The sequence below is a fragment of the Panthera uncia genome (assembly GCF_023721935.1).
Source record: "Panthera uncia isolate 11264 chromosome A1 unlocalized genomic scaffold, Puncia_PCG_1.0 HiC_scaffold_17, whole genome shotgun sequence".
In the NCBI taxonomy this organism is placed as follows: domain Eukaryota; kingdom Metazoa; phylum Chordata; class Mammalia; order Carnivora; family Felidae; genus Panthera; species Panthera uncia.
Genome location: NW_026057577.1, coordinates 152,366,271 through 152,388,639, shown reverse-complemented (window position 1 = coordinate 152,388,639; position 22,369 = coordinate 152,366,271). Strand labels below are relative to the sequence as shown.

Here is a 22,369-nt window from a genome sequence, read left to right as displayed (position 1 = left end):
GGCGAGTGAGGTGGGGATGGAGCCACAGCGACTGTGCTGTTTGGTGGGAGTAGAGTGGTTATCGTCCAAGCTCTCTGTCTTGCTAGGCCACCTTCCTAGTCCTTTGGCCAGGGAGAGCAGACTTTTGCTGGGGCTTTTTAAAAGAACGTCTTCACCGTTGCCACTTCACCTCCAAGTCTGGGATGTGTGAGGCAAATGAAACTCCGGGGGACTCACCATCACGGTGTTCCTTGGGTGCCAAGGTCCCTGGCCAGTCTGCCTGCGGTTCTCTACCTTCGAGAGTCTTCTTATGTTTGTTGTATGTACGATGGCCAGGGTTTCTTTTTCTTTTCTTTTCTTTTTTTTTTTTTTACAGAACTAAACTGAAATTTATTAATATTTCACTCTTAACATTTCTTATCAACAAATGAAATTCATGAGCCAAAAACCCAAAATAAAACTAAAAAAGAGAGAAAAGCATATAAAACTAAATCTTGATCCCAGCGTTAACAGTTGAACAGAGAATGTGATATTTAAATTCTTAGCACATGATAGAGCCTGGGTGGCTCAGTCGGGAGTCCAAATTCAGCTCAGGTCATGATTTAGTGGTTCATGGGTTCGGGCCTCATGTCAGGCTCTGTGCTGACAGCTCAGAGCCTGGAGCCTGCTTTGGATTCTGTGTCCCCCTTGCTCTCTGCCCCTCCCCCACTCTTCTCCCTCTCTTTTCTCTCTCCCTCAAAAATGAATAAACATTAAAAAATAATAATAAATAAATTCTTAGCAGATGATAAAGTTGTGTAGAAACTAAAGACTTACAAATTATTTGAAACCTAGAATCACTGACCAGACGTTACACAGTTGGATCACGGGAAAACAGCAGAAAGGGGTTACGAGTGAACCTACACTGTTCTAGCTGCACCCCATGCTCTTCTCAGAGGAAAGCCTGGCATTGATTAGATAGTGGGCCAGACTAATAACTGGCAGCAGAACCAGTGATAGTAATCCGCTTAGCAGAAGAGCCTTCCACTGGATTGGCAATTTTGATCTGGGCCCCGGGCATCTGGCAGATCTCATTAATGCTGGCGCCTTTGTACCTGATTATGCAGCCAATTATTTGGAATGGTGAGTTCATGGGCAGTTTGAATAGATGCATCCAAACTTGCCCAATAGCCTTTCACCTCTGGAGAGCTGGAGTGAATTCTGGCCAATCCAGTCCCGCCGTGCATCATGGCAAAGCGAGACTATCGTCTTGCCACCTGGTTTGGCTTGGCCAGATCAAGCAGAGAAATGGCATGTTGTCCTTGAGTTGAGTATGCATCTAGAGGCGGTCCCTCCAGGTCATGGGTGGCATGGGGGTAGCCCACAGACTCGCTGCACCGATCTTAGCTGTCCACACAGATGACTGGAGAGCCGGCCGGCATGGGCTGGTACAGAGTAGTGATGACTCTGCCTTGGACAGACGGGGAGAGTGTCTCCAGCATCACCAGACACATCTGCTTGACACACTTGGTGACAGGCTGCAGCACACCAGTGAGGGTAACGGCACGCTCGGTGGTTTTGGGCAGCATGCCCCTCGCCGCCTGGACCTGGGGCCCCCAGGGTGTCTGTCTTATATCTGCCTTTTCCAGTCAGGGAGCCACACTGGGTAGCTGGCACCACCAACCTCGGGGTAACTGGGGGCCTACTGGCCACTATGCTGTTGGTCATGGAGCTGTTAATATCTTCTTCCAGCATGTCAATGATCATAGCAAAGGCCTTACAGATGACATTGGTGGGGCGGGTGGAGTAATGATTCTGTCTGGACAATTCTCCTCCCAGGTGTTGATCTGATGTTCATACGCCACTCTCCTCATGGATCCTCTTAACCAACTCCCCTTTCTTCCCAACGATGCTTCCTATTTCCTTTCCATGCGTAGCAGCCAAATGGTGAGAGTCACATTTAGTTCCCTTTTAATCACACTGGCGTCCCAGGGGAGCAGCGGGTGGTGTTCAGGGGAGTTCCCGGGTTTCTGGCAATACTCAGGAGGAAGAATAGGAAAGAGTACTTCTATATCTTTAAGCAGGATCCCCAACTTTCTTCTCTGCCTTCTGAAACTGGGACTGCAAACAGTTTTGTCTAGCTGTGCTGATCAAATGGTATTGTAACTGTTGCTCTACTGGTCACTTCCCCTGCCTGTGAACTTGGGCCAAAGGAAGACATAAAGATGTGCTTTCAAGTGTCAGTTACCAAGTGAAATAGGACTAGAGGCTGTTTTTAGTTGAGGAAGGAATACATTTGTTTCTATGCTTATAGAATTGGGGTGGCCGCAGGCGTCATAGACCAGTGAAGATTCCCAAGGGACCTGGGAGAAGGAGAACCAAATCGCAAGGACACCAGCTTGAGTGCTGGGGGATGGAAACCCCCAGAGAACCTCCCCGGGGCTGAAATTTGTCCACACAGCAGAGGGCAGAGGCCTGGCTGCCCCTCGGTCTGCCCCATGTTTGTGACGTTCGAGTTTCCCTGCTGGGGAAGGGGGGCCAGGCCTGTCTTGAGGTTGAACCTCTTACTCCACCTTATTTTTATGCACCCCTTGTCAGAATAGAAGCAAGCCTCTTGGACTTCAGCTGCTTACTAGTGATGACCAGGCAAGGCTGAGTGCACTTTGAAATTACTCAGTTCTGTAATCACCAGCCAACAATACATGAAGCATAGCTATATTGACTTTTATTTTATTTATTTATTTATTTATTTATTTATAAGTTTGTTTATTTATCTTGAGAGAGAGAGAGTGTGTGCACGCGCGTGGGGTAGAGTTAGAGAGAGAGGGAGACGGAGAGTCCCAAGCAGGCTCCGTGCTGTCAGTGCAGAGCCTGACACGGGGCTCGAACTCACAAACCACGAGATCATGACCTGAGCTGAGATCAAGAGTCGGACACTTAACTGACAGAGCCACGCAGGCGCTCCGAACTTTTAAACCTTGCCAGTAGCATATGCACTGTAGTCAGAGTGGGCAGTGGCGGTGGGTTTGAGAGCAAGAGAAAGCAGTGGTAGATTTTCTTTGCTGTAGGAGATGAGGCTGAAAAGGGAACTGTCAGCAGCCTTGTCACACTTGCCTTTTGGGAACCCCTGTCTGATTTTAAGATGTGGACTTTGCTTGCTATGTGGTTTCATACCAAATGTTATCTGTATCTCTCAGGGCTTAAGATTTTATTGAAATGTTGTTCTTAGCTGCTTTATGCTTTTTTGTTTCCATGCTTTTTAAAAATAAAGCTTCTAGAACTTCAACTCTGACTTTTCATTAAATGTCTCTTCTAATTTATTGCTGTCAGGTTGGATTTGGTCTAGGGAGTCCCAGAAAGAAATAGAAAAAGAGAGAGAAGCGTACCGTCAGAGAACGGCTGCTTTCCAGCGGGATCTTGAAGCGAAGTACCACGCCGTGATCTCAGAAAACCGGCGTGCGGTTGCTCACTTGTCTTTGGAACTTGAAAAAGAACAAAACAGAACAACTAGTTACCGAGAAGCCCTTATCTCTCAGGGGCGCAAGTTGGTAGAAGAAAAGAAGCTTCTGGAACAGGAGCGGGCTCAGGTCATGCAAGAAAAGAGACAGCTGCAGCCCTTGAGAAGCACATACCTGAGCTTCCTGGAAAAGGAAGAAGACTGGCAGAGGAGGGCCAGGCTTGTGCTGAGAGAGTTTGAAGATGCTCTTACGGAAAGACAGAGCATCTACTGCAGCCTGCTCCTCCCTCGCAGCAGGCGGCTGGAAATAGAGAAGAGGTTACTGGTCCGGGCATCCGCTGACCCAGTTGCCGCCGAGCTGCACATGGCAGCCGGCTTGACCGACATATTTAAGCACGACACATACTGTGGCGATGTCTGGAATACCAACAGACGCCAGAACGGGAGACTCATGTGGTTGTATCTCAAATACTGGGAACTGATTGTTGAACTGAAGAAGTACAAGGCGGTCGAGAAAGCCATACTAGAGAAGTAGGGCAGGAGTGAGGCGTGCCTCTTCACCGCGCTGCGGCATTTCGGGGTATCATTTTCTGGTTTCCTTCTGCTACGTGCGCGTGTAGCACTGTCGACCGAGTGTTCTTCCACTCCCACCACCCTCTGAGCGGGACACAGGGTCCCGCTTCCTTGATGCTTTTCAGCTCTTAAAGATGCAGTTTCTCAGGAGGATTTTTTTTAAGCTGTAATATTTTATTAGGCTGAACAGTGTAACCTCATATCTGCGCTATAGGGTAAGATTGTTTCTAAGAAAGTCAAGTACAGTACTGATTCTCAGTAGTGTTCTGTCTGTTTTTATCACTCCGTAAATAAATTCTGTTTTCTCCTCCAATTTTCTCTTTCCTAGAATTATAAATAAAAGTTGTCAGGTAACAGAACTGCCTAATGATGATGACAGAAAATAGTAATACTATTGAGGATTCATGCTATTGTGAGGGTCTCTCCCACCAAAGGGAAAGAAAGTGTTTCCTGTATTCAGTTGATAACCTTGGTATGTGTTTTGCATCTGGCTTGTGTCCATGTTCAGTTAGCACATGCTATGTATTTGCAATGACATCTAATAAAAACACTTGCCATATAAAAGCAACAATGCCACTTATGTGTGTAATTCTTCACTCTTTATAAAATGTTTTTGCATAGATTATCTCCCGTTTCGCCACAAACTAAAAAAAGGTAGGCACTCGTGGTCCATTTTTCACAAAGCTAATGTGAATCAGCCTTTCACACATCGCCCCATAATCCCACCCCTAATCTTAGCAGTACATGGGAAGGGTGTGTAGTAAATGCAGCAGCAGGAAAGGCACATGGGACCAAGTGAGGAGCTTATGCAGCTTCCAGAGTCATCTCCCAGGGGGGTCATGGGCGTGCTCCCCTGTCCCCCACACCGGCAAGGACTATGAACTGTCACCAACCTGGGACCCCAGAGACAGCCCAGGGTCTGTGTTGAGGGCTGGTCATGTGGGTGCCCTCTGCCTGGAGTCCCAGACTGCAGACTCGCAGAAGGGAAGTCAGTGTTACCTCAAACTGCACAGTTTAGACACTGGGCTGCTCTTACTGGTCGTGGCAGAGGGACCCTCCCCAAATCCAGGTTCCCTGTGCCAGCCAGGGACCAGCCTTGCAGCAGTCCTTTGGAAGACCTGTGGCCTTCCGTACAGGCGAGGCAGCTGCGCTAGGGTCAGGAGAGGCTGCCCGGGCAGTGTGGCCCCAGAACTGCCGGTAGCTTACACCCAGTTGCTTGGTTGTGAGAGGCCCAGGAGCAGCTAGATTGAGGTCTGCTTTTGAACCCTGTTTCCACCCAGCCTTCCCGCCTGTCTGTGGTAGGGAGACAAACTTTTACAAATGCAGGCTGACAAAAAACGTTTAATAGCAGGGGAATATCACGAGCTGGATTCGGGCTAGGGACCAAGTTTTGCCGAGTACTTAGCGGCACTCTGGATCTGCATCATTTATGCTTGTGTGTGGTTTTGAATCACTGGGAGCATTTCAGACATGAGAAAGTGGCTCAGAGCTGCAGTAAGTCCCCCCGAGTAGCCGGGGTCCCCCGCCCCAGGCTCTGCTCTTAGCTGCTGTGCTCTGCGCAGGACAGTTGCCTGCTTTTCTTCTCCAGCGACTCCTAATGTCACCTTTCTGCTCCATTGCCACTCCTCGATCCAAACAGAAATAACTTATTCAGGTAAACCTGAACTAAAAAACTCTGGTTATTTGTATTTGCTGGTGCATTATATCCTTGCCTGGAGTGGTGTACATTCAGTCTTACTCTGATTTTTCAGGTGTCCTTGCATAAACCACTTAATTCTTTCCCCTTGGTTTTTTCTTTAAAATGAGGAAAGTTCAGCCAGCCATTCGGCAGGTAACTTTCAAGGTGAATTATTAACCCTCATCCTATTTTCTAATATCCAATGTGCTCTCAGCCTAGCCTCCGATAGCTCGATAACTATGTTCAGATAATTCAAGGCAGTTTAGACACTGGCTTGATACTGCAAAATCAGAAAGACAAACTTTCTACAGAAAGTTATGTTAGGCCACGTTTGCATCTTGTGGCACAGCTGCCTTCCATTAGCAAGTTTCATTGAGGGTTAGTCTGATGCCATCCCTTTTTCACGCTGATTTTTTATTAGGCTCGAAATGTTTACACCATGTCGTGCCTATGTGATGACTTCACAGATACAGCAAAATATGTGTGGACTAAGAGGCTACAGTAGAACATTACTGAAAGAAAAGGGTTTAAAACAGGAAAAGGATCGGAGCCAGGAGCTGTTTGATACGTGTGCAAGATTTGTGGGGACTTGAGAGTCAAACATCATCATTTGTCCAGGCTGCTTTCTGGAAGTTCTCAGACTGACGCTCCTGTCCCTGGAGGGAGCCTGTCTCTGTGGCAGTCAAGAAGAGGGGTCATTTCACAGCCTGTGATTTTAATTGATTTGGGGACACCAGGTTATTGGGGGTGGGGTTGCAGTGATTTCCACAGGAAGGGCTTGGACGGGGCAGGGGCGGGGCTGTGTTCAGCCTCTGCTTCCTGTGGAAGTGCCTACTTCAGTGTGCTTCACTTTGGAATAAAGTTGGAAGGCACAGGGTTTGACCTGAATGTCCCCAAAATGAAACAGTGCTATAGATTAATCCCACTCAATTTATGTTAAACATGCCTTCCCCGCCTTGTTAAAGTTCAAAGAGACAGATCAGAATTCTTCCACGTATTTCTTTGTGTGTTTACAGTTGTGTCTGTCTATAACATGTATACGGGCTGGCAGAGGAAGTTGTTGATTTCATGATGACAAAGTAATTCTGCAAACGCACCAACGATGCGTAGTTATGACAGGGAAGTCTTCACCCAAGAACCTGTGTTTTTGAAAAGAGAAGTTATATTTAATTAAACTACGTAATGGAGGGGCGCCTGGGTGGCTTGGTCGGTTAAGCGTCCGACTTCGGCTCAGGTCATGATCTCAAGGTCTGTGGGTTCGAGCCCCGCGTCAGGCTCTGTGCTGACGGCTCAGAGCCTGGAGCCTGTTTCGGATTCTGTGTCTCCCTCTCTCTCTGCCCCTCCCCTGTTCATGCTCTGTCTCTCTCTGTCTCAAAAATAAATAAACGTTAAAAAAAAAAAATAAATAAATAAACTACGTAATGGAGTATTTCTGTGTGGGATTGTTCAAAGGTCTGATGGCCGAACAGTTTACCAAGATCATCTCTTTAAGGAGAGGGAGGAAAAGTTTGTCATTAGTTCCTCCGTTTTAGTGTCACTTCAGGAAAGCCGATCTGAAGTAGACACGCGGGCACTGGTAAAGACTCAGCCACGGCGTGTGCTCACTAGGCTATCTTGTGAGGGAGCAGGGGACCCCACCCAGCTCAGCTGGAGCTGGAGAGGCCAGAGAGATGTCACAGAGCTTGCCGGGAGGGCTGTGCGCAGCCAGAGCCGGGCCTCCGGATGTGCCCGGCCCCGCCTAAGTGGGCTGTTGCTCACCGACACAAGGTGCTCCTCTCTTCCAGCAGTGACAAAAACAGCTGCTCCCTTTCTCTCCGGATTAGGACTCTGGCTGCAAGTAACAGAGATCAATCCAAGCTACGTGAGACAGTAACAAGGGGGTGGCTTACTCGAGGACATGACACAGAACCCTCAGGGCAGGAGTGGACAGTGCAGGCCAGTCCCTCAGAGAGGAGCCAGAAACGGCAACACCTGTCAGCAGCCTTGGCTCAGTGGCTTCTCTGCTTCGCGTGTGCATGTTTGCTTCGGTCTTTCTCTTCCGGGGCCTCCTGAGCTTGCGTATTACCTGTTCTATTCCCGTGCGTGGCAGTTTGGGAACTGGGGGGGGGGGGGGGGGGTTCTATGCTCCTACGGCATTCGAATGGAGAGGGTGCAGGGAAGTCAAGGTGTGTGGCCTTTGTTAACGTCAGAGGAAGTCTTGACAAGAAAACGAGGCTTCGTGTGCCAACCATCGACTGCCTCTGCGGCAGCAGAAGGAGGGAAATCCACCTTCTGCAGACTCCCTGGCAAGTCAGGGTCTTGTCAGGGTGCAGACTGCAGGGAAGCATCGCGTCTGAGCCCCTCCCGCAGACCCCCTGCCCCCGCCACCGGCCAAGTCCCTGCTCCAGGGGGAAATGGTTGCACCTAAGAGGACCTGGGCTTCACGGCGGGGGTGGGGGGTGCGTCTAAGGGGGGGGCAGGGCACCCCACCGTGGGGGACTCCCCTGTATCCCTGCATATAATGTCCTTGCAAGGGCACTGGCCGCTTGTGGGCAACCTGCGGCCAGTGGGGGATGAGTGCCAGGCTGCCCGGAGCCAGAAGCACAGAGGCTCATGGAGGCGTGGAGGGGGTGTTGAGAGGGTTTATCACACGAGGGCAGATGCTTCTGCCTCCACTGAGGTGCTGAGAAAAGGGCTCTGGCACCACTGAGTAGCTCGGCAGTGCCTGCTGCCCACAGGCCGGGGCTGCTGTTGTAAGTGAGGCCCACTGGTGGCGGTGATGTTGTGGGTGGGTTTGGGCCCCAGGCTGATGGCATTCAGGACTGGCAGGGGCAGGTGGGTGGAATCACTGTGATGGGCATCAAGACCCAGAAGACAGCCTTCACCCATAGGGAGCTGCCGCGGTGGCCAATGATAGAGATGGAATCATAGGGTCTAGTGGGTGGCAACCGATCAGGGTGTTGCTCAGGCCACAAAATGAGATGGAAAGAGACAGCGTCAGTGATACTAAGAGCCACAGGCTCACGTCTCCAGGTCTTCTGGCCACGTCCCCCGCACAGAGGGTTCCTTGGATCAGTCGATCTCTCCTCGTCTGGAGTGTATAACTGGAAAGAAACATCTGGAACAAAAGCAGGGTAGGAAGGACCAAGTGGAAGCCCCTGAATCTGCATCCCCTCTTTGCCAGGATAGGCAACAGGAAGCAGCGCTGACTTCCTGGAGGATGTGCAATGGTTAACCCACCACAAAGGACTTGGGGGGAGCAAAGACCATGTCCCTGATGTCCTGGAAAGACGTTTCCCAGTGTCCATCATGGTCCTCACACTGTTCCTGCTAAATTCAGGTGTCTGGCCCCTAGGAAGACCGGGTAGATTTGGGCAGTGATAGGCCCCTGAGCTTCACCAGGAGGAGAGACAGTCGAGCTGCCATGTGGTACCTTCGCAACCTCTTGACCCCCGGCCCTCTGCCCCGCTCTCCACCTGCGTGATGAGTTTTCTTGTCCCCACGGTTTGCCTTTGGGTTGGAGCCGTGCCCTCCCCAGCATGAAAAGCACAGGGATGTGCCTGGGCCCTGGCAGGATTCCTGTGACCGACATCACGTGGGCATCGTCAGAGCCTCTGATTCCCAGGCTGGGCAGGTGAGGCAAAAACCCATCGTGGCCAGAAATGGCACTTTCAGGGTTGGGGCCCAGCAGGTCCACAGGAACAAGTAAACGACAGGCACCACGATGGCACAGGAGGCATAGGTCCTGCTTGGCTGCTTCACATGCTTCAGAGTTGCTCTAAATGTGCCTCCCACCCCCACCATCCTCTTTGGCTTTTATACGTTCGTTCTTCAGGGGCACCAGGAGCGGGAGCCGTCAGGAACATTCACCACCAGTAGATGCCTGCATGCCTACCTCCTGCTTCAGTCACCACAGCATCCCTGGGCCCATCTCCACCACAGCTGCCCATGTACATGCTGGGTCCTATCCTGCCAGCCACAGACAAACAGTTTCAATTTATTCACTCTTTAGAGTTAGAATGAAATCACTGCAAAATTTTGCTCTGTGACTACCCTCTTTTCGAGACCTTCTTAAAATAACAAACTCCATGAGCCTGAAATAGGGTTCAGAGACTTTGCCAGCAGGATGGACCTGTGGAGATGGCCGAGGGTGAGCAGTGCAGTGAGGGTGGTGGCTCAGAAAGCAGATCTGAGGGGCAAGGGGAGTTAGACGTCACCTCTTCCCTCCTGCCCCCTTGTTGGATGTCCTCCTTTCCTGAAAGACCCGGGAGGAACCTTATTGCCTTCCTCAGTAAGCAGAATCCTGAGACAGCTGTCACTTGGGAGCCCCACTTGGTTGTGGAGAGAAAGGCATGGGACATACCTGGACAGGGACTCACCGGCGGGGAGGAGGGACCTGCTGTTGGACACAAGACAGAGCCTGCTCACACAGTCATTCAAACCCCCATTGAGAACTTGGTGGTTATGGTGTGAGGAGGTGTGGCCCCATCAAGCCCTAGCCTCTGTCTTGAGAAAACGTTTCATTTTCATATTCTTAGATACTTAAAAAAATACAAATTGCGTTGAAATTAAAGCCACGTCCGAATAAGTCACACTGCTGTTTTATTAGTATGTAATCATCCTAACACTCAGCCCTTCGTATGAGTCAGATCTTAACAGAAACCTAGCCCCGACATTGTAATTAAGCATTTATGCATCAGGACTCAATCACTCAAACCACCCAGACGTGGTACAGACAACCTGTTCTGTGACAGGTTCTGGTGTCTTCCTGGCCCTGGCCTGATGTCTGGGCTCCCTCTCCTTGCTCCCATCCTGCCCAGCACTGCTCCACTGTTCACCACTACCACGGTGGCGGACAGCTCGTGGGTCCCCGTGGAGCTCTGACACCAAAGTGGCCTTGAGTCACCTTTCCTGGAGCCAGAGTTTCCACTCCTCTAGTGTTTAATGGATGTCACACACGAGTTTCACTAAGAGATGCTTCAAATCGTGGTGGCCGGGGAGCGGATGCCCAAGCCTGCTGACTCAGGATGCCCGGGGTGTCGTGCAGCTGAACTACAAGGCCCCCTTTGGCCTGCTCAAGGGCCTACTACATTTGTTCCAACGCTCTAGAAAAGTTTTCTAGAGCAGTTTTGAAAGCTTGCAGCAAGAAAGCTCCAAGTTCATTGCTTGTTTCTTGGATATCTGGGTCAAAACTTCCAAAGAGGGGCGTGCAGACTTGGATGTCCCCCCGGCCAGCCCTAAGCAGCACAGCCCGGAGGTCCTCAGCAATCACATTGTATTTCTGCTGGTCAAATTTGGACATGGCCAGCTCATCCTGGGGGTAGGCGGTGCCCTCAGGGTAGCAGTCCTTGGGCACTGGGAACTCTACGCACCGAAGCTTGGGCAGCTCACAGAGAGCTGTGAAGAGGCGCCTCAGGGCCCGGGCCGACAGTGGGTTCCCCAGGAAGCGAAGCTCACAGAGCTCGTGGCAAGGGCTCAGGGCCAATATCAGCATGCTCATGTGGCTGTCTTCGATGCTGCACTCCTCCAGGGTGAGAATCCTCAGTGTCTGGGCGGCCCGGCCCAGCAGCCTGAAGAAGGTTGAGGGGAACAGGCTGAACAGGCTGTGCCCACTGAGGTCCAGCACCTCCAGACACATGCTGTGGGCACAGTCTGCCAAGAAGGCCATGTCCGCGTGGTTCAGGGAGCAGTTGGCCAGGTCCAGGACCCTCAGCGGTGTCCTCAGGGGGCTAGGGGCAGGGCGGAAAAGAGCACAGGTGAAAGGAGATCCCTGCAAGGAGCTCTAGGAGGAATAAAGGTGAATTCTATCTCATGGGTCAGCAGACCATGGCCCAAAGGCTGCATCCACTCCTGCCTTGTTTTATTCAGCCTAAGACTAAAATGGTTTTTACATCTGTAAACATTGGAACAAATCAAAAGAAGAAAGATACTCTGTGACATGTGAAAATAATATGAAATTCAGTTTTCAGTGTCCATAAATAAAGTGTTGTTAGAACTAGGGTAATTCATTTGCCTGCTGTCTGTGGACAGTTTGGGGCTGTGATGGCAGAGCTGAGTCTTGAACCAGTGGTGTGACCAAGTGTAGAGAAGAATTAACTTAGCCCAAGACAGGTCTGGCCTTTGTCATCAGTTCCTAAAATGTTAAATCTGTTTTGTCAACCCCTCACTGTGTCTGCTCATGTACTTGCCGTGGGGCAGTGAGGTGCACGTGAGCTGGCACAAAACAGCTAGCTTCACTATGAACAAAGAGAGGAAGCCCTCACAACTTTAAGGTGGGGAAGGGCCATGGAGCCATCTAGTCCAGCCCTAGCCTTGCTGGGACCTAAAGACCCTCCCGTGTTCTAATGTAGGTGGGGTAGGTGGCCTGGCATCAGCAAATGCACAGCTGGGGTAAACCCTGCTCTGGTGGGCAGTTCTCAAAGTCAGGAAGGGCCCTTGCACCCTGGGACTTGTGAAGAATGCACATTCTCAGCCCACCCTGCCCGGGTGATGCTGGGCCTGGGTCTGGTGCCATCAGGCTGAGCACTCAGTGCAGGAGAGTATATGGGGTCCTGTTCTCTGCCACCCCTCCTGCCCCCTGCCCCTGCACCTGTACTTCCTGGGTGCTGAGAGCCCACCATGCTTGTCCTTTTCCTGGCCCCTCCATCCAGGTCTATCGTGTGGGCCAAAGAAGCCCGAGAAGCCCTTGTGAATACGAACGTGATCACATCTTCTTCCTGCTCAGAACCTCCAAGGACTTTCTCTCTTCCTTTCCTCCCCTCCCCTACTCCCCTCTCTCACACTGTCCTGCCTACCAACCCCAACCTTCTCCCTGCTGATGCCTGATCCCTCCATATTACCAGCTTGGGCCCTTTGCGCCTCTGTCCAGGCCACTGCACAGTCTGCCTATTCAGTGCTCTGGGTCTCTGCTCAAAGTCACGCCAGGGAGTGAGCCTTCCCCAACTACCACCACCACCAACAACCCCCCCCCCCCGCCCCCAGTCTCACACTTGTTTAGCCTGACACACGTCATGCTGGGACCTCCCTGGGGCCTCACCAGGCTGTTGACAATCAGCCAGACTGAAACACATATGGGAGCACGTACTCTACCAGTGGAGGGTCAGAGTGTGGTGGGAGACGGGAAAGCCTGTCAGGGGCTGAGCTAGCAAGATGGCCCTGCTGGGCCGGTGATGGGTCATCTGGCTTGTGGAACCAATTTCCCCCAGTAGTAAAGGCACATCCAGGCTGAGGACCTAGGCCAGAAATGCAGGACTGTCCTGAGGGTCTCAAAGAGACAGCCACCATATATATGCCAGAGTTTATTCATACATGAGCTCAGAACCATCCTTTCTTATGTCAGGAGACTGGGGACAGGAGGAAAGGAGGAAGGGAGCCCTCATTTTTCTCTCTCTGGAAGACCTGGGACAGAAGACCAGGGATGGGGGGCTCTGGGGTAGGCAGGGTGGAGGAGGAGGGTTAGGAAAGAGAAGGAAAGGTGAGTGCAGCCCTTGGCCAGCAGCTTCTGGGGTTCCTTTGTATAAAAGAGAAACATCTGTAAGCCAAGGACTCCCTAAACTAGAAGCCACATCTTCACCCCCACTGGCTCAAGAAAGAAGTTTAATTTTCTATGTTCATGGCCAGTCACCAACCAGGTGGAACCCTGACCTTCCTGGTGCTCCCACCCTTGTGTGGTGTCCTCCCCTCACGTGGATGGTCCCACGGACTAGCTCCAAACCAACAAAGTATGCAGAAGTGTGGACACATCGGTCTCAAGAGCTTCTAGCTGGGTGACCTCTGGTTCTCAGATCAGCCTCTCTGTCGTGAGGACTCCCAGCAGCCGAGGTGCAGAGGCCACCTGCCAACAGCCTCACACTGAACTTGGAAGTGGATGGCCTAACCCTCCCGGCCCACCAAGCCCTTCAGAGGAGACCACAAAAGTAGACCCAAGTTGTGCTGGGCTCTGATGGAGCTTGTGGCCCACCATAGGCCAGTGTGGAGGTAATTTGTTATGAGACAGATAATTAATACAATATAACATAGTCACTTGTATGTTGTTTGTTTTGCTAATTTTCTCTTCTGCCCACTAACCAAAACCAGTCCTCCTTGAGTTCCCTGTGTTGCCAGGCTACACACAACCTAACCCCCCTGGGTCACACGCCTCTGTCTGTGCCCTCCTGCCGCTCTGGGCCCTCACAGAGTAAAGATGGAGGGAGCCGGGAAACTTGTGCCCTTGTAAACTGCCAGGTCCCATCTGCAGGTCTCTTGTGCATCTTCCGCCTGGCCGCTGAGAGGGCCCTGTGTCACCCAGACCCACGCTGAGTAGCTGTGAACAGAGATACCACTAACCCGGCCTGCCCTCCGTCCTGTCACCCCAGACTCACCCAAGCAGTTTCCGAATCTTCCCTGTCAGGGTGGAGAAGGCCACGCTCAGCTCTGTGAGCTGGGTCATCTGGCTGAGCTCCCAGGCGATGGAGGTGAGGAGGCGGTCCTCGCCGTCGGGGGTTGGGGTGCTGGTGGGGGGCGCATCGAAGGCCTTGGCAGGCAGGGTGAGCGAGGCCAGCTGGGGGAAGCCCACCTGGGCCAGCAGCTGCTGCACGTGTCCCGCATGCAGCCGCACATTGTGCACCACCTCGAGCCTGCGCAGCTCACCCGGCCCGGCCAGACGCAGCACGTGCAGCAGCTGGCTGGGGCCCAGGCTGTCAGCGCGGAAAGAAAGGCAGCGCACACGCAGTGGGGCAGGGCCTGATGGCCCCAGGGCCTGCACCACCACCTTGAAGTTGCCCTCTGTGACAAAGAGGTCAGCAAAGACCTGGATGGGGCGCTGGGCCCCTAGGGGCTCTGCCTGCAGCCGGCAGCAGGTCCTGGCCAGCAGCTCCGTGCGGCCCCACCTGCCCAGCGCCCTGCCACAGGGGCACTGCTGCACCTGCACGTCTCGGATGCCTGTGAGGTCTGCCACCCGCAGCCGCCTCGGGCCGCCGGCCCGGAGCGCGTGGTCCGCGAGGCCCTGCACACAGGCCTCCAGGCAGGCCCGGCAGGCGCGGTCCCGCAAGTCCTCCGGGGGTTCCGAGCGCGGCCCGAGCAGCGCGCTCAGCCAGAACTCCTCCAGCGGCCAGCGCTCCAGCAGGGTGCGGATCACCTCTGCCTGCTCCAGCAAGTAGCTGGCTTTGAACAGGAGTGGGTAGAGATTGTGGGCCACGCCATCCAGGCTCTGCTTGGCCACCTGGGGGTGCGACACCAGGGCCTCAGCAGAAATGAAGCGTAGCGACCTCATTGTGCCCGCCTGTGGCGGCCCGAAGGCAGGACGGTGCTCTCCCGTTGCGATTCTCCCAAAGATGGATGCCCTTCTGGCTTATTTTTAGCTGCAGCTGCTGCGAGCAGCTCGCCTTTGGGCCAAAGGTGGCGAGCGGGGCCCTCTGGTCATCTGACAGCTATTTTGGTCGTGGGTGCTTATTTGCCTCTGGCCCTGGAGGCGTCTGCCAGTGGCCAGCCTGTCCTTGGAGCAGAGCTGCCCAAGTGCTTGGCGAAGTAGCACCGGGCCCCTGAAGACTGCCGCCCGTGCCCACCACAGGGGGGCCCGTGCTTGGGAGCTGCAGCGGGCAACGTGGCCCTGGGCGTGGACCGGGGAGACCCCAGACAAAGGTCCCGCTGCGCATGTCCCCGCAGAGTCACGGGAGCCAGGCTCCCTGGATGACGCATGCTGGTGACGTCCCTGGGCACAACAGAACCAAGTAAGAGCAGCGTGACCGTGTCTTAGAAAAACAGGTCCCATTTATTTATGTTCCTGGAGTTCGGAACAAGTCAGCACTGAAACAAAGTAACAACGGAAACAGCTCAAAGCAGCTGGGAAAGGCAAAGTCGCAAAGTCCCTCTGGTGTGGACCCTGCCTGTCCACCCGCCCCTGTTCCAGGTGGCTGGTCTGGTGGTGCTGCCGCCTGGAGAATGGGGGTCTCATGGGGAAGACACCTGCAGCAGGAAACTCACTGAAGTCTTCTGTCTACCTAGGCTTTCCCTGCTTATTATTATTCTGCTCCATTTGGAGAGGGGTGGTCCTCTTGGGGCGCTCTCTACACCCCAGACCTCAGGCCTAGCTGCTGTGCCCTCCCCCCAACCTGGGACCCAGGCCCACAGGTGGTGACTGGCAGCCCCACTGTCTACACATGCCTTGCTAAAAAGGAAAGAGAACCAACATTCCAATTATACTCAGAGGCACCCTCTGTGTCTGGGACACATCTCACTGAGGGCTACTCCAGGGGACTGTCGCCCCTGGGCCTGTGTGGCCTGGAACTGCAGGAAACAGGGTTGCAGAGGGCCCACCTTGCTCTGAGAGACCCCAAGCCTGCTTGGACCTCCCCAACGGAACCAGGGGTCCGTGTGTTTCCACCCCAACCTTGGCACAGCCCTCGGAGCACAGGGGAGTTCAGAGCAGTGCGGGTGTGGAGATCTGGGCCGGCTAGCCCTCTGAGCCTGTGGACTGGGGTTGAGGAGCCCCAGAAGGAGTGGAGGGAGGCCAGGTGATGGCGAGGCAGGCAGGGCCCATGGCGTGCTGAGGGTGGGGTGGCCAGCAGCTGCGGTAGGGGTGCATCAGGAGCTCCCAGCATGAACGCCTCATTCCCAGACCTCAGGCACAGGTCTGGGCCGAGGGTCCTCTGCTCCCTCTGACGGGGATTCTCCCTGGGCTGAGTCTCATCCAAATACCTCACAGCTGTGGAAAGAATGAGGGTGGTTACTCGTACCCCACAGGCCTCCCCCCAGTCCAGCTGCTTGGTGCCCGAGGCGTGGACAGCACAGAGTCCTTGTCTGGGAGGTGCTGCGTGAGGCCTCGTACCCTGCAAGGTGCTCTCAGACTCATGGACACACATCCATTTTTAAGAAGCACTTGAGGGGCCCCTGGGGGGCTTGGTCGGTTAAGCCACTGACTCTTGGTTCCGGCTCAGGGCGTGATCTCATGGTTCGTGAGTTCGAGCCCCACATCAGGCTCTGTGCTGACAGTGTGGAGCCTGCTTGGGATTCTCTCTCTCCCCTTCTCTCTGCCTCTCCCGATTGTGCTTTCTCTCTCTCAAAAAATAAATAAGTAAACATTAAAAAAAAAAAAAAAAGAAGAAGAAGCACTTGGGGCCAGCACTGGCGAGGTCAGGGCAAGGCTCAGGGCACGGGCTATATGAGTGGGTGTTGGGGAGGTACCCAGTTCTCAGAAGGACAGGGTGCCAGGTTCCCCAGCAGCTACTCCAAAGGGGTGTCCGGGGGTTGGGGCAAGTGGGAGTGGTCCCCATCAGCTTCTGTGGCCAGGCCTCTGGGCCTGGGTCTGCGGGCCCTTTCCTCTTGGAGGAATGCCTGAGCTCTCAGAAATAGCCCCACGCCACCCTCTTTGACATGTGGTTCCCAGGGGTACAGGCAGTGAGGTCCCAGGGAGGTTGGTCCAGGAACAGAGGTAACAGGGGAGCAGCCTCGTTGGCCAGGGTGCTCCTCCCGGGGGGCTGTTAATGTCCGGCCACGTGACTGTGTGTGGGAGCATATGGAACAAGGCGGAGACACCCAGGCTCCCTGGCTGGTGGTGGCGTGTCCAGCATCTGAGGGTGACAGTGGACGAGAGAACCCTCCCATTACTTCCGGGGAAGCCGGGACAGCCCCACACCTAGGGCCTGTTTTGTCTGCCAGTCAAACCGCTGTCAGAAGGGGAGGCAATCACCGATGAGAGCCCAGGTCACCGGTCATCACCAGCAATCTAGGGCGTGTGGGCCAAAGGCCTGTCTTCCATACACTCTTGGCTCAGCATACCCTCAGACTGGGGGACGGCTCTCACAGAGGGGGGGAATGGGGGGGATGGGGGTGTCTCCCCAGAACTGGGGGACGGCTCTCACAGAGTGGGGGGAATGGAGGTGTCTCCCCAGAACTGGGGGATGGCTCTCACAGAGTGGGGGAATGGGGGTGTCTCCCCAGAACTGGGGGACGGTTCTCACAGAGTGGGGGAATGGGGGTGTCTCCTAAGAACTGGGGGACGGCTCTCACGAGTCGGGGGGAATGGGGGTTCTCCCAGAACCAGGATGGTGCTTCCTGCAGTGGATAGGTGTATGACCCGGGGCTGGGTGAAGGTTGGTTGAGAAGGGCTCTGTGTCTGAGTGGCGCCCCCACTTCTTGCCCTGGTCACCCCAGTCCCGCCCTCTCCGGGGCGATGTGCCTGTGTGAACATCCTGAGCGGCGTCCGGGCTCTCCTGTGCTGCCAACGGTAGCCTGGCACCCCTGCTGACTAGGACAAAGAGCGGCCAACCCTTGAGCAGGAAGCCCCACCAGCAGGGTCCCCAGGCGGGTCCTGAGCATGCCTGGCAGGCCTCTCACAGGGAGGTCTCAGGAGAGGGTACTCACGGTTGTGGTGAACTGGCTGTGGAGCTGCTGCTGGGAGCCCCTCCTGGGGACAGCAGGGCAGGTGCTCTGGGGGCCCTCCTCAGAGAACAGCCCTGGGAGCCTGAGGCCACCGGCCCCCAACGACGTGCACTCAGCCACTGCAAAGAGGGGCTGGGTTAGGGGTGGCTGGCCCCCTTGCCTCTGCACGCAGCACTCAGGGCCCCCTGAAGCGTGTAAATAGAGAGTGAGGCACGTGTTATGCACGCAGAGTTATGACGGGACACCTGTGAGGCTGGGTCACAACAGATGGGACGGTGCTGCCGGAGCAAGCGGACACCCTTATGAGCAAGTGTCTCCTGACCCTGCTTTTCTGAAATCAGAGAAGACAGGGAGGGAGGTGCTCCGGTGACCTCTCCACCAGCAGGACGCCTCTGGCTCACATCAGTCAAAGGGGAAAAATAAAAAATGAGGCCCAAGAAGGGCCACACGGCTTAAATAAATAGGACAGGATGAGGGCTCGGCCCTAAAGGGCTGCTGGGGGCCCGAACCGTATCACCACAGGCGGAGCCACGGCCACGGCCCTGCTGCATAGGCACAACCTCCGTGTGGCCGGTGTGGGCTTTCCCACACACTTCTGCGTGGGGATCACAGGGCCATTTCTGCACAGAGCTGACGACGGCTGGGCAGAGCCCTCCCGCACAGACTCTTGCCTGAGTCTTACATCGCAGGAGAAGAGAGCCCCACCTCCAGACCTGGGCTTCACTGGGAGATGCACCAGCCCACATGGGAGCTAGGGAGGGCGGCACCAGGAAACCGCAGTGGCTGTGGGCTGGCGACGTGGGTGTACCCCCAGCCACGCTCCCTGTGGGCCCGCCCAGAGCACAGGCCCGACGAAGGTGGCTGCTGCTGTTCTGAGCAGGTGCGGGGCACCTGGCACACCTGGGCACCCCCAGCAGGCTTCAGGCACGATGCCTCCATCTGGGCAGACATGCCTTTGTGGTCAGCGGTGCCCTCGGAGGTGTTGTCATGGTGGCACAATGGGGGCTTGGGAGGACGTGTGTCCCAGGCAGTGTCGCCGAGGAAGGGCCTCACTGGGGCTGTGGGAAGGATTTCTGTGGAAAACCAGACACCCGTGACCCTCCACACCATGTGTGTGGTGATTCCCCACACACAGGAGACGAGAAACCAACCACCGTGGGCCCAGCCAACACACCCATCCCTCCACGTGGAGGCCGGCGCTCTCAGAATGCAGGCCTCCCAGTGCGCCGTCGGACAAGGGGGGGACCCATGTGGGTGGCCGTGAGGCCCGACAGCATGGACACGGTCTGCACAGCACACGTGTGTCAGTCACAGAAGGCTGCTTGTGCCCCGTGCATACTCCTGTGGTCACGGGTACGCTGAGCCTCTGTCCCTATTTTCTCGTTAGTCTTTCTGTTCTCCTCCTCTTTCTACATTCTTTTGGATCGAGCTTTTCTTAGGGTTCCATTTTATTTCCGCTGTTGGTATATTAGTTGCAAATCTTTGCTTTGTTATATTAGGGGTCATTTGGGGTTATAATGTATACCTAACGACTTACAATCTGTCCCTGGTGGTATTACACACCTCAGCAATCATATAGAACCACACAGCTGGGAACCGCCACATCTCCATACGTTCTATGTACACAGACACCGTGGCCTCGGCGTGTTAACCCCGTGTTCTCTTGACACTGTGCTGTTCAAACAGCCACTGTCTCTTACAGAGATTTAAATAGAAGAGCCCTCCTTTCTTCAGCCTTTGTCCCCCCCCCCCCCCCCCCCGTGTCACTGCCCTTCTCCTTGGAGTCTGCTGGTAAGGAACAGTTACAGCTTTCATATGCACGAGCATGTTGTTTCGCTTTGTTTCACTATTCCTGAAAGACACATCTGTCACGTTGAACTCGATGGTTGTCAGACAATGCCAGCCCAACGTGTTGTCCGCCGTGAGAAGTCCCTCTGCACAGAACACGCCGGCTCCCCTGGCTGTTTTCAAGATGTCTGTCGTCACTGGGTTTCCACAGTTTACAACGCGCATTCTGTGTGCTTGGGGTTCAGGGGTCTTCTTGGGACCTTGGGTTTACACCCTTCATCAAGTCAGGGAAATATTCAGCCATTGTTCCCTCAGAGTTTTGTTGTCCCTCCACTTTGGGGACTCTGGTACGTGTTTGTCAGGCTGCTCGAAGTTGTCACACAGCTCACTGCTCTTTTTCCTTGATTCTCTGTGTCATTTTGGACAGTTTCTACTGCTACATCACTAACCTTTTCTTCTGTCAAGTCTTACTTTCTGGCAACCCCACCCAGTGACATGTTCACCTCGGGCATTGTGGCCTTTTATCTTGCTAAGCTTAGTCCACCCTATCTTCCCTGTTGTGACTTAATGTGGTGGACAGCAGAGACACAGGATGACGGTGTGACCACCAGGATCGGTGATTCTAACAGTCACGTCAGTTCCAGCTGACGTTGCCTGATTGATTACTGCCCTTGTCATGGTCTGTCTCCTACATCGTTGCAGGCCTGGTACGGGACAGTGTGAGTCTACCCTGCTGGCTGCTGGATGTTTCTGTGACCCTATAAACTTCCCTGAGGTTTGCTGTAGGATGCAGTGAGGTTACCGGCAAACGTCTTCCATCTGTGACGTGCTGGCAGCTCAGCAGCAGTTTCAGTCCAACGCCCTCCCCTGAGCAAGCCCTTCCGAGGACCTGCAGCCGCCCCGGGATGGGGCTGCTGCTGTCTGTGCCGTGGGAGGGTCTTTAGTCCCCCAGAGGTTCAGGCCTGGGCGGCCTCCTCAGGTGCGGTGCTGACCAGCACTCTGCTGGGCCCAGACCCTGGAGGGCTCACACTGCATGGGGCTCCCCTGGTCTGTCCTCCTCCACTGGGGGTCTGCAGGCTCCCCTCACTGCACCCCTCTCAGGGCAGAAATCGGACCAATCACAGGAATGTGTGACATCACATTCCTGCCTCTCAGGTCACTACCTGTGGTGCTGGATGTCCTATGTCTCAAAATCTTGATTCTCATCTTTTGTCTGTTTAGGTTTTGTTTCGTCTTGTTTTTGTTTGCTTGCTTGTTTTAGATCTGTCCCCTATTACCTCATTTTGGATGGAAGTAAAAGTTTTTGGTGTTTGTTTTTTTAACAAATTTTTCTTTATAAAGAAAAATCAGAATGCGTTTGAAAACTTTTGGAAGTACATAGGAGCAAGGGAGATCAATGAGCCCGTGAACTGCCCCCCCCCACGCCCAGGACCGGCTGTCAGAGGCCGGGGCGTGCAGGCTCCAGTGCTAAGTACACTCACTCATGGAAGGCTGGCTCCCGGTCTCCTGCTCCAGCTCATCTTCCTCCTCGAAGCAGGTGCGCATGTCGTACGGCCAGGGGCAGGAGGCAGAGCTCCGCAGGGCTGGGCTGGCAGTGGCATGCAGGCCCGGTGGCCCCAGGGCAGAGGAGGACTGGCTGCCAGAGGAGGAGGTGCTGCTGTCTGAGATGGTAGAGTGTGGCCTCTTAAAGGAGGTGGCGTGGTCACAGGGGGGCACGGCTATGGGTGCTCGCGTCCATGACTCTGGAAGGGGACAGAAAGCAGGTCGGTCCGGTTTTGGCTCCAAAAGCGTAGTCCAGACTCGAGAATGAAATGGCCATCTGAAAACTGACCAGGTCCCTCTCACTGCAGTCATGTCAGGCATGATGTGACCACCACTCATCCAGCCCACTGTCCTGGCCCTTGGGGCCCACAGTGAGCGCCAGGACCTGAGTCTGAGTCGGCGGAACAGAGTGAGAGTGAGGGCTGAGGCCACATTACCTGCCCCCTTCTTTTTTTTTTTTTTTTAACGTTTATTTATTTTTGAGACAGAGAGAGACAGAGCATGAACGGGGGAGGGGCAGAGAGAGAGGGAGACACAGAATCGGAAGCAGGCTCCAGGCTCCGAGCTGTCAGCCCAGAGCCCGACGCGGGGCTCGAACTCGCGGACCGCGAGATCGTGACCTGAGCCGAAGTCGGACGCCCAACCGACTGAGCCACCCAGGCGCCCCATACCTGCCCCCTTCTTGACGGCCCGATCACTTATGGCTGCATCGCTGGGCTGGATGTCCACGAACGGTTTGGTGCTCATCCCCATTGACACCATTTCCTGCATTCTGAGCTCTAAAACAGAAGCAGGTAGGACATTTTCCAAGCAATGGCTTGGCTTTGACACCACACCTGTTGATGCTCTGCACCCAACGCCATCAATCCAGACCAGGAGCATGTCGGGGCAGAAACCTAGGTGGGGTCCTGGTACATGGAGCATAGGGCCTTACAGAAGAGGTCCCTCACCTTCAGGGAGACAACAGTGTGCTATCATCCAGGAGGGCATGGTGCTTTGTCATGACATCTCTGGAATTGCCGTGGTGTGGGGACAGG

The 22,369-nt window shown here is 54.3% G+C and overlaps 3 protein-coding genes and 1 pseudogene across 3 annotated transcripts in view; 1 reads left to right on the top strand and 3 right to left on the bottom strand.

Moving 5' to 3' along the window:
- Positions 1–683: 683 nt before the first annotated feature.
- Positions 684–2,458, bottom strand: LOC125935327 (poly(rC)-binding protein 1-like; annotated as a pseudogene).
- Positions 2,459–3,135: 677 nt separating this feature from the next.
- CCDC127 (coiled-coil domain containing 127) lies at positions 3,136–4,564 on the top strand. Its single transcript, XM_049648935.1, has 2 exons — positions 3,136–3,144; positions 3,237–4,564. The coding sequence occupies exons 1-2, from the start codon at positions 3,136–3,138 to the stop codon at positions 3,948–3,950; spliced, it is 723 nt and encodes a 240-aa protein (XP_049504892.1). The 3' UTR covers positions 3,951–4,564.
- Positions 4,565–10,720: 6,156 nt separating this feature from the next.
- On the bottom strand, positions 10,721–14,895 carry LRRC14B (leucine rich repeat containing 14B). Its single transcript, XM_049648864.1, has 2 exons — positions 14,006–14,895; positions 10,721–11,374 (listed from the first exon to the last, which is right to left on the bottom strand). Exons 1-2 carry the CDS (start codon positions 14,893–14,895, stop codon positions 10,732–10,734), a joined length of 1,533 nt encoding a protein of 510 aa, XP_049504821.1. The 3' UTR covers positions 10,721–10,731.
- Positions 14,896–15,374: 479 nt separating this feature from the next.
- Positions 15,375–22,369, bottom strand: part of PLEKHG4B (pleckstrin homology and RhoGEF domain containing G4B) — a 58,960-nt gene continuing 51,965 nt past the window's right edge. The window contains exons 15-18 of the mRNA XM_049648934.1: positions 22,004–22,111; positions 21,272–21,532; positions 17,985–18,121; positions 15,375–16,326 (exon numbers count right to left, since the gene is read on the bottom strand). Of these exons, the coding sequence (XP_049504891.1) occupies positions 16,321–16,326; positions 17,985–18,121; positions 21,272–21,532; positions 22,004–22,111 (512 nt within the window). The 3' untranslated portion in view covers positions 15,375–16,320. The remainder of the gene's footprint in view (positions 16,327–17,984; positions 18,122–21,271; positions 21,533–22,003; positions 22,112–22,369) is intronic.

Bases quoted from the DNA above. Each gene is read 5' to 3' on its own strand.
- LRRC14B (XM_049648864.1), bottom strand. From the start codon at position 14,895: ATGAGGTCGCTACGCTTCATTTCTGCTGAGGCCCTGGTGTCGCACCCC. The intron at 11,375-14,005 runs GTGAGTCTGGGG...CCCTGCCCCTAG, and splicing joins AAGATTCGGAAACTGCTTGG to CCCCCTGAGGACACCGCTGA.